The 13,152-nt window shown below is 39.6% G+C and overlaps 1 protein-coding gene across 1 annotated transcript in view; it reads left to right on the forward strand.

Annotated features, from left to right (window-relative positions):
* The first annotated feature begins 874 nt into the window (after positions 1–874).
* Positions 875–13,152, forward strand: part of LOC126458216 (probable oligoribonuclease) — an 81,590-nt gene continuing 69,312 nt past the window's right edge. Inside the window, exon 1 of the mRNA XM_050095112.1 lies at positions 875–1,245. Within this exon, the coding sequence (XP_049951069.1) occupies positions 1,170–1,245 (76 nt within the window). The 5' untranslated portion in view covers positions 875–1,169. The remainder of the gene's footprint in view (positions 1,246–13,152) is intronic.

A 13,152-nucleotide genomic window follows, 5' to 3' on the forward strand; every position in this document is an offset into this window, starting at 1 on the left:
AAGTGCAGAAATAAGATAGAGTTTTTGTCACAGGAGGGGAAGAGTACAGTATTATGGGGCAATGGAGAACAGTTAACTGTTTTTCCAGCCCCGGAATATATTTTGGAACCTACAGATCCGAGCAATTTCGCTCAAGTCCCCAATTCCAATTTCTGCACAAATCACATATCTACGCAGATATCCCGTTCACACGCAATGATCTGTCTGCGCAGATGTGATGTGCGTAGACATGTTCGCATACAGATCGTGCGTGTGGACAGGCCTTAAGATAAAAATGCAGAAATATACAACAGCTTCCTGTGTGCCGCTCCTGGACGAACGGCAAAGACAAAATTATGCTTATTACATAGTGCTGTCAAAACGAAATTTCGTATGACGAAACGCAGAACAGCAGTAGAACAGAAAAAAGAAGAAATATAAGTCAGCATCTACAAAATTAGCCTCTGAAGATGCCTTTCAAATAATGAAGGCAGAACACGGATGGGAAGAAAAAATTTTTCATTTATGATTAGATGTTTCTGAAGTAAAAATTACCAACATAAAAGTAATCGGTAAATTCATTTCGCAGTTGTTTGGCTGCTGTGATCATTGATAAATGTTTAGGGGTCCCAATGCTATATTTGATTCGGCCCATCTGTCTTTGCGTCATTCTCCCTTTCGACACTGGCATTTAGCACGAGTATTGAACACACAAAACTTCTGCCAGTTTGATAAAAACTTCTTGTAACTGGCAACTACTTGAGCAAGATACAAGAAATTGTGTCCACTACAACTTGCAGAAGCTACCTATGGGGTCGAAGTTCTGCAAGTTGACGAAACTTGCGGAATTCAACTAGCCAGGGGACTGGGTGTGTTTTTACGTGCAAGGCGCTTGCGGATGTTTATTTGGTAGTGGACACACACTGTACAGAAGAAGCCACACATTTCTGAGTACACGAAGGATTACGCTCTTAACAACCGAGGTGTTAGCTGACATGCACTTGCTTTTGGGTTCATAGTTCGCGGGAATTACAAAGATTTTGCGAGCCCGTAAATGTTGATCAAAATAAAGAGGGGCTTTAGAGGGCAGAGGGTGTATAGTAAGTGTGTTTTGATTATAATGTTGGAGAAGCGCTCTAGTTTAGCAGGAAGATTCATATATCGGACGTTTTCAGTAAGAATTGCGTTAGATGTATTGCAGACGTCTGTATAACGCCGCATTTCAACCAGTTCTTCAGTACTTTGGCCGCTCCAGAATAAAACTAAGTAAGAAACCTGTATGTTATATACGACTTCTGAACTGGCAGAATGTGTTAAAACAGTCTCCTCCAATTACCTCCCTCTTTAACGCGCATTTGATAACTAATTAAAGTAATTACTGAATGACAACTTTTTCCACTCACTAGCTGATTTTTATATATATCAGTAATCACACAAATACTAAAAGAAAAAAAGAGAACGTTGAATTATATAGTTTAAAGCAAATTTTGTTAAAAGTCGTATTCATGGTGTGTGAAACAAATATTAATCTAATCTGATCAAGCCATTTTTGAAACTGTCGAGAAGGTGTTACACTCTAACCTTCGTTTTAAAAAAAATTGAGTGTCATGTAATATTTTGTCCAATGTAATATCTTGTACAGACACCTTTTATTAAACTGACACGTTCCACATCATTACGAAGTGTCATATTCACGATATATGGAACAAGTACTAATCTAATCTGTCTTGAAAACAACAGACACATATCCGATGAACGTATTAAGAGTAATATATGCATATTGAAACACCGCTTACGTTGTAGGTGTCTGGTTTACCTTAAGACTACAAATTGTAACATTCTGTACTTCCTCTGAGTTTGTAAGTAACCCGTTTCGTTTCTTGAGCGGCAGCAGCCGCCAGACAGTTTATTTATTTTGATCCAGCTTTGAGCATTTTTATGCAATGGATGTCGTCGTAGGAAAATTACATATATTTTACAAATATGTTTTGTTGACATTGTTACAGTACACATACTGACAATAATATAAGGCACATAAAATATGTATAATTTTACAGTACATAGAAAATAATATACAGGAGTATCAAATAAATTATTGACATACTAATGCAAATACAACATAGTTTACAGTTAGAAATAATTTACTATCTCAGGTCATCTTTAGAACAGTTTTGAAATTCTAAAATATTGTAGAAAGCCTTTTCTTTCACTCATTTTTCATTTTTTGTTTGCAAGTCATTAAATGAGACATGATACACCTGTAAAGGTAAAGTATTAAATTATTTTATGCCCAGGTATTCATAACTAGAATGTGTTTTCTTTAATCTAGCTGTGGGCATATCTGTCTGTTTCATTTGCTTAGTTTTATGTTGGTGTACAACTTCCCTTGAGATGTAGGCTTAGCTGTTTTAAGTTTCCTTTAATATTGAGTAGACAGCTGAATTTTTATTGTTCCTTAAACCAGACATCTTTCACCTGATTGCAGTGAGCATTTTCTTCTGGTCTACATTTGTGACCATTTGCTGCTGTGCAAGCACTTCATGAACCACACAGTAACTTTCCAGTCAGTCATAATTTTACAGTTCACTGCACATAACCTTGCAGTGCATTGCACTTGACATTATACAATAATTGTATTCTTTTAGTTTACTTGATGAAGAAGACTGTAGTTTAGTAATTTGGATATTGCATTTATTACTACATTTTATCAAAGGCAAATTCATTCAAGAAAACTATAGAATTATTAGACTGATTTGCAGGCTAGTAGGCCTACTTACCTTCAGGAAACAAAATGTTTGGTGCTGTCAATACACACGTATCAAAGAATGTGTAAGTGGTGACACCATCCGCCAACTTTGGAACTGTTGGTTCCTGCTCAGGGTGGGGGGAAAGGATAGGTTGGGGAGATTAAAAAGGAAAGGAAGGTCACCAAGACCCCAGCTACTCTGTGATGTAGAACATGTCATTTGTAAACTAACTTATCATCCATACAATCTGCCGTATGAATCTCATACTATTGTACTCTCCCATATTACCTATCACAAACCATTTTGACAGTATTCTTATTTTATTATTCAAATCCAACTGATAAGCAGATGTTACTGTTAATATTTGACTGTTTAGATTTACCTTATGTTATCCTTTTAAGATATAAATCACTAAAGGTAGGTAGATTGAAAAACAAGTTATCAGTGAGGCTTGCACTGTGCCTTAAACAGTCAGAGGACAAATAAATAAACATTATTTAGACACAGTAGAATCCATAACTTAGCAAAAACTTTATTTCCCTACCTTTAAAAACTTGAGAGAATCTGTGATAATACTTGAAGGTGTAACATTAATACGGCACTGGAAAGTAATGGATGGAATACAAATGATGGAGAGTGTCAAGATAATGCTCACTATATGGTGGAGGCATTGAGTGGTAGACTAGCACATAAGAAACATTGAAATTACTGCTTAAGTTTTTGGACAATGTTCTTCTGGTTGGTCATCAAGCACATGTAAAACGCTGTTCAGAAATTGAAGCAAAGTTTTGTGTATGTCAAGGCTGTTTTCACAGGTGGCTCTACCTTGTTGCTGTGCACTACCCCTGAGGAGACTGGAATAGGATGGGCTGGTTGGGTGCGTGTGAGACAGGTCTTTCACCTGAGCCTTTCATACAGATATGCCATGTATAGTAAGGTGTAGGGAATAGATGTGGCATAAAGAGATACCAGGATGTTTTGTAGGTTGGGTGGGCAATGGAAAACCACTTTGAGTGAGGAAGGAAGGATATCGCCCATTTCAGGGCACATTGAACGGCAATTGAATGCCTGATGGAGGATATGGTTAAGTTGTTCCATTCCAGGAATGGGGTGGTACTTCCTAAGCAGATGGGTAGTTGAGGGATCTCTCATATTAGGAGGATTTGCAGATATGGTGCAGGAGCTCTGTGAACTAGATTTGCACAGTAGTACTTGTTCTGTACAGCTTTCACAAGACTTTCAGCATAGTGGACAATGGCATCTCAGCTGGGCTCCACAGTATTAATGTCTAGAGTCATGGGGGTCATACACCACTGTCATGAGTGTGGACAGTTCTCAAGAATAGTGCATTGTCTTGCTGAAAGTACAAATCACCTGCAGCGTACTGTAGGTGAACAAGTGGATGCATGTGATAGAAAAGAAGTTCATGTATCGTTTGCCAGTGAGAGATGATGTAGATATATATTGGAATCAACTTCATCTGTTGTAAACATACCACCATGCAATAATACCTCAACTACCTTCCAGAACAGTTCTTCATTGGCAAGTGAGGTGCATTGCCTTGTGTGGTACCTTTGGCACATATCAGTGAGTGTCACACTAGTCATTCCAGGTAACATTTTTCCCTTTTTTGCATTCAGAATCTGTAACAAGCTCACTAGATATTACTGTATTTTTTTGTGGCTATAAACATGCTTCCACCACCAGTGTTCGATCTATCTTTGTGATATACATTCCAGTTGGTTTTTAGAATTTCATTGCTATTAACATCTGGTTCAGACAGCTTTATGTTCCTAGTACTGTTTGGGAATTGTTACCATTTATAAATAGACTAGGTCTGGGGCTATTCCACTGACACTCCTGCAGCAAACTACCACTATATTAACATTTTCTTTCTCTGAACTATTATGACAAATGCTACCCTGCCTGGAATTGGAATGCACCTTATCGTGCCTGTGGAGGGATTTCTCTGTCTCAAAAAAACCCACTTGTGCACACCACACATACTCCGCTAACCTAGTAGGTACTTCATTGGTGTGGGACTCGCCCGACCAAAACCCCACTTGTGCACACCACACATACTCCGCTACCCTAGTAGCCACTTCATTGGTGTGAGACATGCCTGACTTACATGGGGGATCCAACAATTTTCCGCCCAATAGCTGAGGTCAGGAAATCCACGTAAAAGATCATCATAGAATTGCTGAGCCTCTAGCTTAAGCGTTCCACTCAGCTCCAACCGAGATTGATTGTGAGAATGATGCTGCTAAACGATAGCTCTGTTCCCACCCTGCAGGCAAGGCTAACGGTCTTTACCAAAGCAGCCAGTCACTTGTAGGAAATGAGGATGGCCTCTGAACCCATGCGGCAAGCATCGTTCGTGCCTACATCAGCCTCAATTTGCAGGTGGGTGCAGACCCTCCTCCAGACCTTGGACAAGGCCCCTGGAAAGCAAACAAAGTGGACACTGATCTTCTTTCTCACCCTGCCCGCTGTTTCCTGACGCTTAATGGCTCAGCATTCATTAGCTGGGTACGGGCTACCCTGGGGTACCTGAGCTGGGCACTAGGGATGGCAGTTGAAATAACCATTTTCCAGATGCATCAGTTTATTTCATGTCCAGTTTAACCTGACCGTTAAAACTGCTGAAAATAACTGGTTCCTGAAATAAGTGATGTTCTGTTTTTTATTGCTGTTATTTCCAGTAATAAGTGTAGACATCGAACAAAGAGTGAGAAATTCTAATATTCCCTCATACTTTTGCATTATATGTTTAAAGACAAGCAGAGTCAAAATATAAAATAAAATGGATTAATGAAAGAAAACTTAGTCTGTTTTGCTGCAAAAGTAATGTGGGGTTGAATACTACAAAAAATTTTCCTACTGATTCTAATTTTTTGAAACTCTGCTCAAAAATGGTGTTGTGATTGAGGATTGTACCTGGTTTGAGCGTTATGAATAGCCAGTGCTAAAAGATGAAAGCTGAGATTGGAGAGCTCTTATTTTTCGTGTTGAGTTGTCTGTTTACAGGGTTTACATGCAGAAAAAAGCACATTATGTAGACACAGGCAGCGAATCAGTTACTTTTTATTTTTGTTAGAAACTATAAATGAATTGTTAAGTTTTTAGTTTATTACTGTTGCCATAATTTCCTTTCTGTTTTAGGGTTTCATGTAAATGGTTGACAAGGAATAAGTTTTTGTGTAAACTTTGTAGTATTCTTTTACTTTAGTTATTTTGAATTACAAACCTGTTTTGTAGTCGGATATATTAATCTAATTTTTAACAGGGATTTGGATATATTTGATTTTTTCATGATAAAGGTGAAAATGCTTTTCCAAAAAATTCAAATACATGCACGCATACATACATACATACATTAATCCTTGTTCCATAGATCATGAATACATTATTTCGTAATGATGTGGAACATTACACTTTAACATAAGTTTTCTTTACACAAAATAATTAATCAGTTTTTTATTTATTTTCTTTTTTACTTTTTTACAGTTACTACTTCGTATCTAAGAATTCATCTATTGAGTAGAGGGAGTTGTCATTCAGAAATTCTTTTAATTTACTTTTAAATGTTGGTTGGATATCTGTCAGATTTTTAATACTATTTTGCAAATGACCAAAGATTTTTGTGGCAGCGTAGTTTACCCCTTTCCGTGCCAAAGTGAGATTTAATCCGGAATAGTGAAAATCATTCTTTCTTCTAGCATTGTAGCTACGTACTTCACTGTTATTTTTGAATTGGGATGGGTCATTAATGAAAAATTTCCATAAGTGAATATATGTATTGCGAAGGTACAGTGAATATTCCATCTCCCTTAAATAAATATCTGAAAGGTGATCTTGTGTGGGCTCCAGCTATTATTCTGACCACACACTTTTGTGCAATGAATATTTTCTCTGTTAATGACGAATTACCCCAAAATATGGTGCCATATGAAAGCAGTGAATGAAAATAGGTATAGTAGGCCAATTTACTGATATGTTTATCACCAAAAATTGCAATAATCCATATAGCATAAGTAGCTGAACCTAACCGTTTCAGCAGATCATCATTGTGTTTCTTCCAATTCAATTTCTCATCAGTGCACACACCCATAAATTTTGAGTATTCTGCTTTAGCAACAAACTTCTGTTCATAGACTATATTTATCAATGGTGTTATGCCATATACTGTACAGAATTGTGTAAACTGTTTTTTCTCAAAATTTAGTGAGAGTCCATTTGCAGAGAACCACTTAATAATTTTCTTAAAGACATTATTTGCAATTTCCTCAGCTGATTCTTGCTTGTTGCGTTTGATTACTATACCTGTATCATCAGCAAAATGAACTAGCTTTGCATCTTCATGAATGTAGAGTGGCTAGTCATTAATATATATTAAGAACAATAAGGAACCCAAGACTGAACCCTGTGGGCCACCATTCTTGATACCTCCCCAGTTAGAGGACTCTGCTGGTTTTTGCAGACCATCTGTACTGTTAATTTCAACCTTCTGCATTCTTCCAGTTAAGTATGAATTAAACCATTTATGCAATGTCCCACTCATACCACTATACTGAAGCTTATCTAGAAGAAATTCATGATTCACACAATCAAAAGCCTTTGGGAGATAACAAAATATCCCAATGGGTGATGTTCAGTTATTCAATGCATCTAATATTTGATCAGTGAAAGCATATATAGCATTTTCTTTTGAAAAGCCTTTCTGAAAATGAAATTGACATTTTGTTAGTACTTCATTTTTACAAACATGTGATGCTACTCTTGAATACATTACTTTTTCAAGAACGTTGGATAAAGCTGTCAGAAGTGAGATTGGGTGGTAGTTGCTAGCATCAGATCTATCACCTTTTTTTATGCAATGGTTTAATAATAGCGTATTTCAGTCTTTATCTGGAAAAATGCCCTGTTTCAGTGAGCTACTACATATGTGGCTGAGAATCCTACTTATTTGTTGGGAACAAGCTTTTAGTACTCCGTTTGAAATTCCATCAATTCCATGCGAGCTTTTACTTTTGAGTGAATTTATTATTTTCCTAATTTCAAAAGAAGAGGTGGTTTGAATTTCAATTTTATCAAATTGCATAGGTGCTGCCTCTTCCATATACTGCCTTGCATTTAGTAATGAACAGCTGGAGCCTCTTTTCTCTACAACACTTAAAAAATCGTTATTAAAATGTTTTCTACTTCTGACTTCTTGTTAACAAACTTTTCATTGTGTTTGATAGAAATACAGTCTTCCTGTGCTCTCTATTGCCCTGTTTCCCTTTTAACAGTATTTCAAATTGTTTTAATCTTATCAGATGTGCTAATGTCAGACATAATGCACATACTTTTGGACTTTTCTAATAACTTTTCTTAATACAGTGCTGTAGTTCTTATAGTGTTTCACTGTTTGAGGATCATTAATCCTCCTAGATAAAAGATACAGTTCCCTTCTCCATTTACAAGATATTTTCATCCATTTAGTAAGCCATGGGTTTTTACATGGTTTCTTACAATTATGTTTCACTGTTTTCTTAGGGAAACTGTTTTCAAATATACTCACAAAGGTATCATAAAATAGATTAAATTTTAAATTAGCATTGTGTTCCCTGTACACCTCATCCAGTCTAACTGTATAAGCTTTCCCTAAAATTTTGAATTGTTAAATCATTAATTGTACGCACTATTTTGGAGGACTGTTTTCATTACTGTATGGAGGTTTATCGTATACTGTAACTAACTGTGCATCATGATCAGACAGACCATTCTTAACAGGAAAAGTTTTTATTTGATTAAATTTATCTTGGTCTATGGAAACATTATCTATCAGTGTGCTGCTTTCCTGTACCACCTGAGTAGGAAAATCAATAAATAATGTCAGATTGAAAGAATAAAGTAATACTTCCAAGTTCAAGCTTTCTGTCAGACTCTTTCAGAAAATCTTCATTGAAATCCCCACAAATAATAATTTGCTTTCCTCTGTCTGACAGATAGCACAACAAAGAATCCAAGTTTTTCAAAAATAGTTGAAATTTCCAGTTGGGGACCTATACATGGCTACAATTATAAAAGTGCCATTATTTAGTTTAAGCTCACATTCACATTATTCTATATATTGCCATATGCAAAATTTTTGAGTTTCCAAATTTTTCACACTATGACAGACTTTAACATGTATGGGACCTACTCTTCTCTCCATAATGTCTCTACTTACATATGCTGAAAGCTTATATCCACCTATATTTATCATTTCCATACCTGTGACTATATGGTGTTTAGACAGGCATAGCACATCTCTTCCACCCTCAGTTTCTAAATCTTATAAACAGACAAGAAGCTCATCTACCTTTTTTTTTTTTTTAAATCCCCTGATATTCTGATGCAATATATTAACATTATTTTTCACTGTGCCTTTATGTGAACCTTGTGAGAGCTTCTTGCCTGAAGGTAAATGGTGCATTACACCATGAAGGGATCAGGCTGGCCACAAGCACTTAAGGACCAGCCCCCTTGCCCAGCCTCTGTGCTGAAGCTGGTTAACCATCATTTAATATCTGACGGCAACTCCTCATGATGTGTCAGGCGTATACGTCCCCAGTTCTCCACCATACCATACTGTTGCTAGTCCATTTATGGAAAGCCTCTTTACCAATTGTCCATGGCAAGGAGGCCATTTGGGATCTGCACGAAGTGTCTTTTGGAGCCCCTTGGCGTAGGGCACATACAAGCTCAAATCCGTGATTTTAACTGACTGCCACCCTGGTTACTGCAGAGGCACCAAGTAATATTAGGTTTAGTGGAGTACAGGATAGATTGCACTCCTGCTTCTGTTTTTAATATTATATTTTATGACATTTTAAATGAGCACAACAACTATGTAGCTGTATTTACAGATAAGTCTAAACAGGGGGAATCCGTTGGTTATCCCCCTGTGGGTCCGGGGGCTAGAATAGGACCGAGGTATTCCTGCCTGTCATACGAGGCGACTAAAAGGAGTTTCACATGTTTCGGCCTTTATTGTCGACGATGACCATGGACTTGCACCTGATATCCAGCACAGTAGCCAGTCCGTTGTGGTGGAGCCGCCATGTACCCTGTTGGTTGTAGCCCCCAGACCACACAGGGATTGCTCTGCTGATGCCTGTGCCGTTAACTCCCCATGTATGCCAAGGGGTAGATGCCCATCCCCCTGGGGCATCAGGACTCCCGGCAATGGCCCTCCTGCCAGGTGGCCTTTGCTGCGGCTGGGTGGTGCCTGTGGGGAGGGTCCCTGGTAACGGAGTGGGTGGCATCAGGGCAGATGACACGCAATGAAGCGTAGTCCATCATCTCTTGCTGGTGGTGAAACACCAGCAGTCTCTAAGTGATCACGAGCTCAATTCAACGCACAGAAGTACGACCCCAAATCGTTCCCCTCACTGGCCACGCCATGGGAGGAACATCACACTAAGGACGGCATCGGATCTTATTCACCCTGGTACCTTGTATGTTAGAAAGCTAATGGGGAATCTTTAATGAAGATGAAGCCTCAGTTTTTTGTTGAGCATTTAAAGGACAAGTTCGGGGAGGTGGTGGGCTAGTCCAAAATGAGACCTGGGTCTGGATCAAAACAGCATCCTCTGCCCAGTCATGGGAGTTACTCATTTGTGACAAGCTGGGGGATGTTTCTGTAACCATCACGTCCCATAACAGCTTAAATATGGTGCAGGTTATCATATTTCACAGAGACTTTCTTTTGCAGTCCGGCGACGAGCTGCATGCCAATTTAGAGCGGAGAGGTGTACATTTTGTTCGACGTATCCACCGGGGTCCAAAGGATAATCAGGTTGCCACCAGTGCCTTCGTCTTGGCCTTCAAGGGTGATACATTGCCCAAGGAGGTCAAGGTGATGGTCTACCGGTGTGATGTAAAGCCCTATATCCCTCCCCTGATGTGGTGCTTTAAGTGCTGGAAGTTTGGCCATATGGCTTCCTGCTGTCCTTTCAGCGTCACATGCCAAGATTGCGGACGCCCATAACATCCCAATACTCCATGTGCCCCGCCTCCCATCTGTGTCAACTGCGGAGAGCACCACTCGCCTCACTCGCCTGACTGCAGGATTCTCCAGAAAGAAAGGAAAATCATGGAGTACAGGACCCTGGACGGACTGATCTACACCGAGGCTAAGAGAAAATTTGAACTGCCCTTCTTCACAAAGGCTGGGAAAGGTGTCCTTCTGCTGGGCGCCAGGGCACATGAATATTGCATGGAATAAAGCGACAGATGTAGCAGCAAAGGAGGTGTCTCATGATCCTCAGTTTGTTCAGTGTGCCATCCACGTGCATGCTATTGTCTCACTGTTGAGGTACAGAGTCAGGTGTCAATAGGGAGTGACAGGCAATAAGCTCAGTATAGTAAAGCCCACAATGTGACTGTGGCATATTTCCGTCTGACAAGGCAGACAAAATGAGGTCCTCCTTGTTCGTCTTTCCATAGACCACAGCCCTACGATGCATGGCTTCTTACCCCAGGGAGAGCACCCTCCAAAGTTTGGTGCTTGTGGTGAACAGATCACTGTGCACCGCATTTTATTAGACTGTGTTTTGTTTTCAGACCAGAGGGCAGCAGCAGATTTGGCGACACATCTGCCCTCTATTTTAAGTGACTATTAAATGAATGTGGTTTGAGTTATGAAGTTTAATGATTTGTCCAACATGTTTCTTAAGGCTTTGGGTGATGCTCTTAATGTGTTAATAGGGTGACTGGCTCACCAATGCTTTTCATAAGTGATCAACTTTCCCTGTGCCTATCTTTCATATTCTCTGTCGTTTTACTTATATTTTAATCCCAGGTACAGGATCATTCAGCCTTTCTCCATTGTCTTAAGGCATATAAAATAGTGATTGTTTGGATCAACGCGGGTGAAGTTGGAGTGGGTGAATGAGTATCATTTTACAGGTGCCCCCCCCCCCTCCCCCCGCTCACTGTATGACAGCAAGTTTAGGCATTTCATCCTCATTCTTTTAAAATAAGTGCATGGGTGCCTAATAATCTCACTGTTGAGTACTCGTAAACTCCAGCTCCCCCTACACACACACACACACACACACACACACACACACACACACACACACACACACACACACAATTTCCCTTAGGGGCTCCATTACATGCCTAAAATTGGAGCTCACAATGAATAAGCAATCCCACCCTCTGCACTTGTTCGTACCTCTTAGGAAGGCTGACTACAGTCCCAATAAGTGAGCTATCCTGTGCTGGCTCAGTGTATTTTCAGCAGTGGGCAATTCCTCAAAACTGTTTTTGAGGTGTAAAGGGGCAGCCTTGTGGCCTGTACCTGCTGTCACATTCCATTCAGAGATCCACGATCCCGCCACTGTTCGTCAGTGACAATCAACTGTCTGCGACATGCGAATTGGAAGGTGCATCAGCATCAGGTGTCCAAGATGACAACATAGGCTCCAAAGGTGCCAAAGCATTCATCTCAGGTGCCCCAACACCATGGCAGTAACCTGAGTCCTGTGGACTGCGGCCAAAACAGCTTACAGATGTTTACGGACAGCGGCCAGTTCTCCCTGCATCCATACACAACAGACACAGTCCCTACCCGTCTTCAATCAGTTCTTGTCTGTACCACAAGTAATGTAACACCAACCCAAGAAGTCACTAAGCTCTGCAGCTACTCTTCAGCAACTGATACATGACAAGAAGAGAACAGAAGCTCCTGAAATGTGGTGCTATAGAATAATGCTGAAAATTAGAATGAATAAATAACTAATGACGTACTGAGTCAAATTGGACGTAAATGGAATCTATTACACAACTCGTATAAAAAAACTGATCGGTTGACAAGAAAAGTCCTGAGGCATCAAGCAGCTTGCTAATGGGAAAGGGAGGGGGGGAGGGGGGGGGTGAATATAGTAGAGCAAGACCCATGCTTGACTGCAGTAAACAGGTTCAAATAGATATGCAGTGAATAGACAAAATTATGGAAGCACTGCAAGAAATACATGCTTGAACATGAATACAGATGCTAACCCGGCCTGTAGGTTGCCCTGTTGTATTTTACCACAAATTGTGCCCTCAATGTGTTCAAGCATCAGTCATGGTGAGAACAGTGTTGTTTGTAGTTGTGAGTGCATTATGTCGGAGCTCATTGACTTCGAATGTGGGCAAATTATTGGTGCTCATATAATGGGTGCTTCAGTAACAAGTATTTGATGTGTCAAGAGAGACTGTGTAGAAGATTCATCTCACATACAGAGAAAGCAGAAAAACATCAGACAAGTCACACTGTGAATGAAACTGTGTGTTGACTGTCATTGAAGAGGACTGTGGTGAAAATTAAGAAGATACCCTCAAAAGTCACTGCAGAACAGCTTGTCACACTCACAGATCCTGTCAGCACCAAAACAACATGAAGGGA

The sequence above is a fragment of the Schistocerca serialis genome, chromosome 2 (assembly GCF_023864345.2).
Source record: "Schistocerca serialis cubense isolate TAMUIC-IGC-003099 chromosome 2, iqSchSeri2.2, whole genome shotgun sequence".
Lineage (NCBI taxonomy): Eukaryota > Metazoa > Arthropoda > Insecta > Orthoptera > Acrididae > Schistocerca > Schistocerca serialis.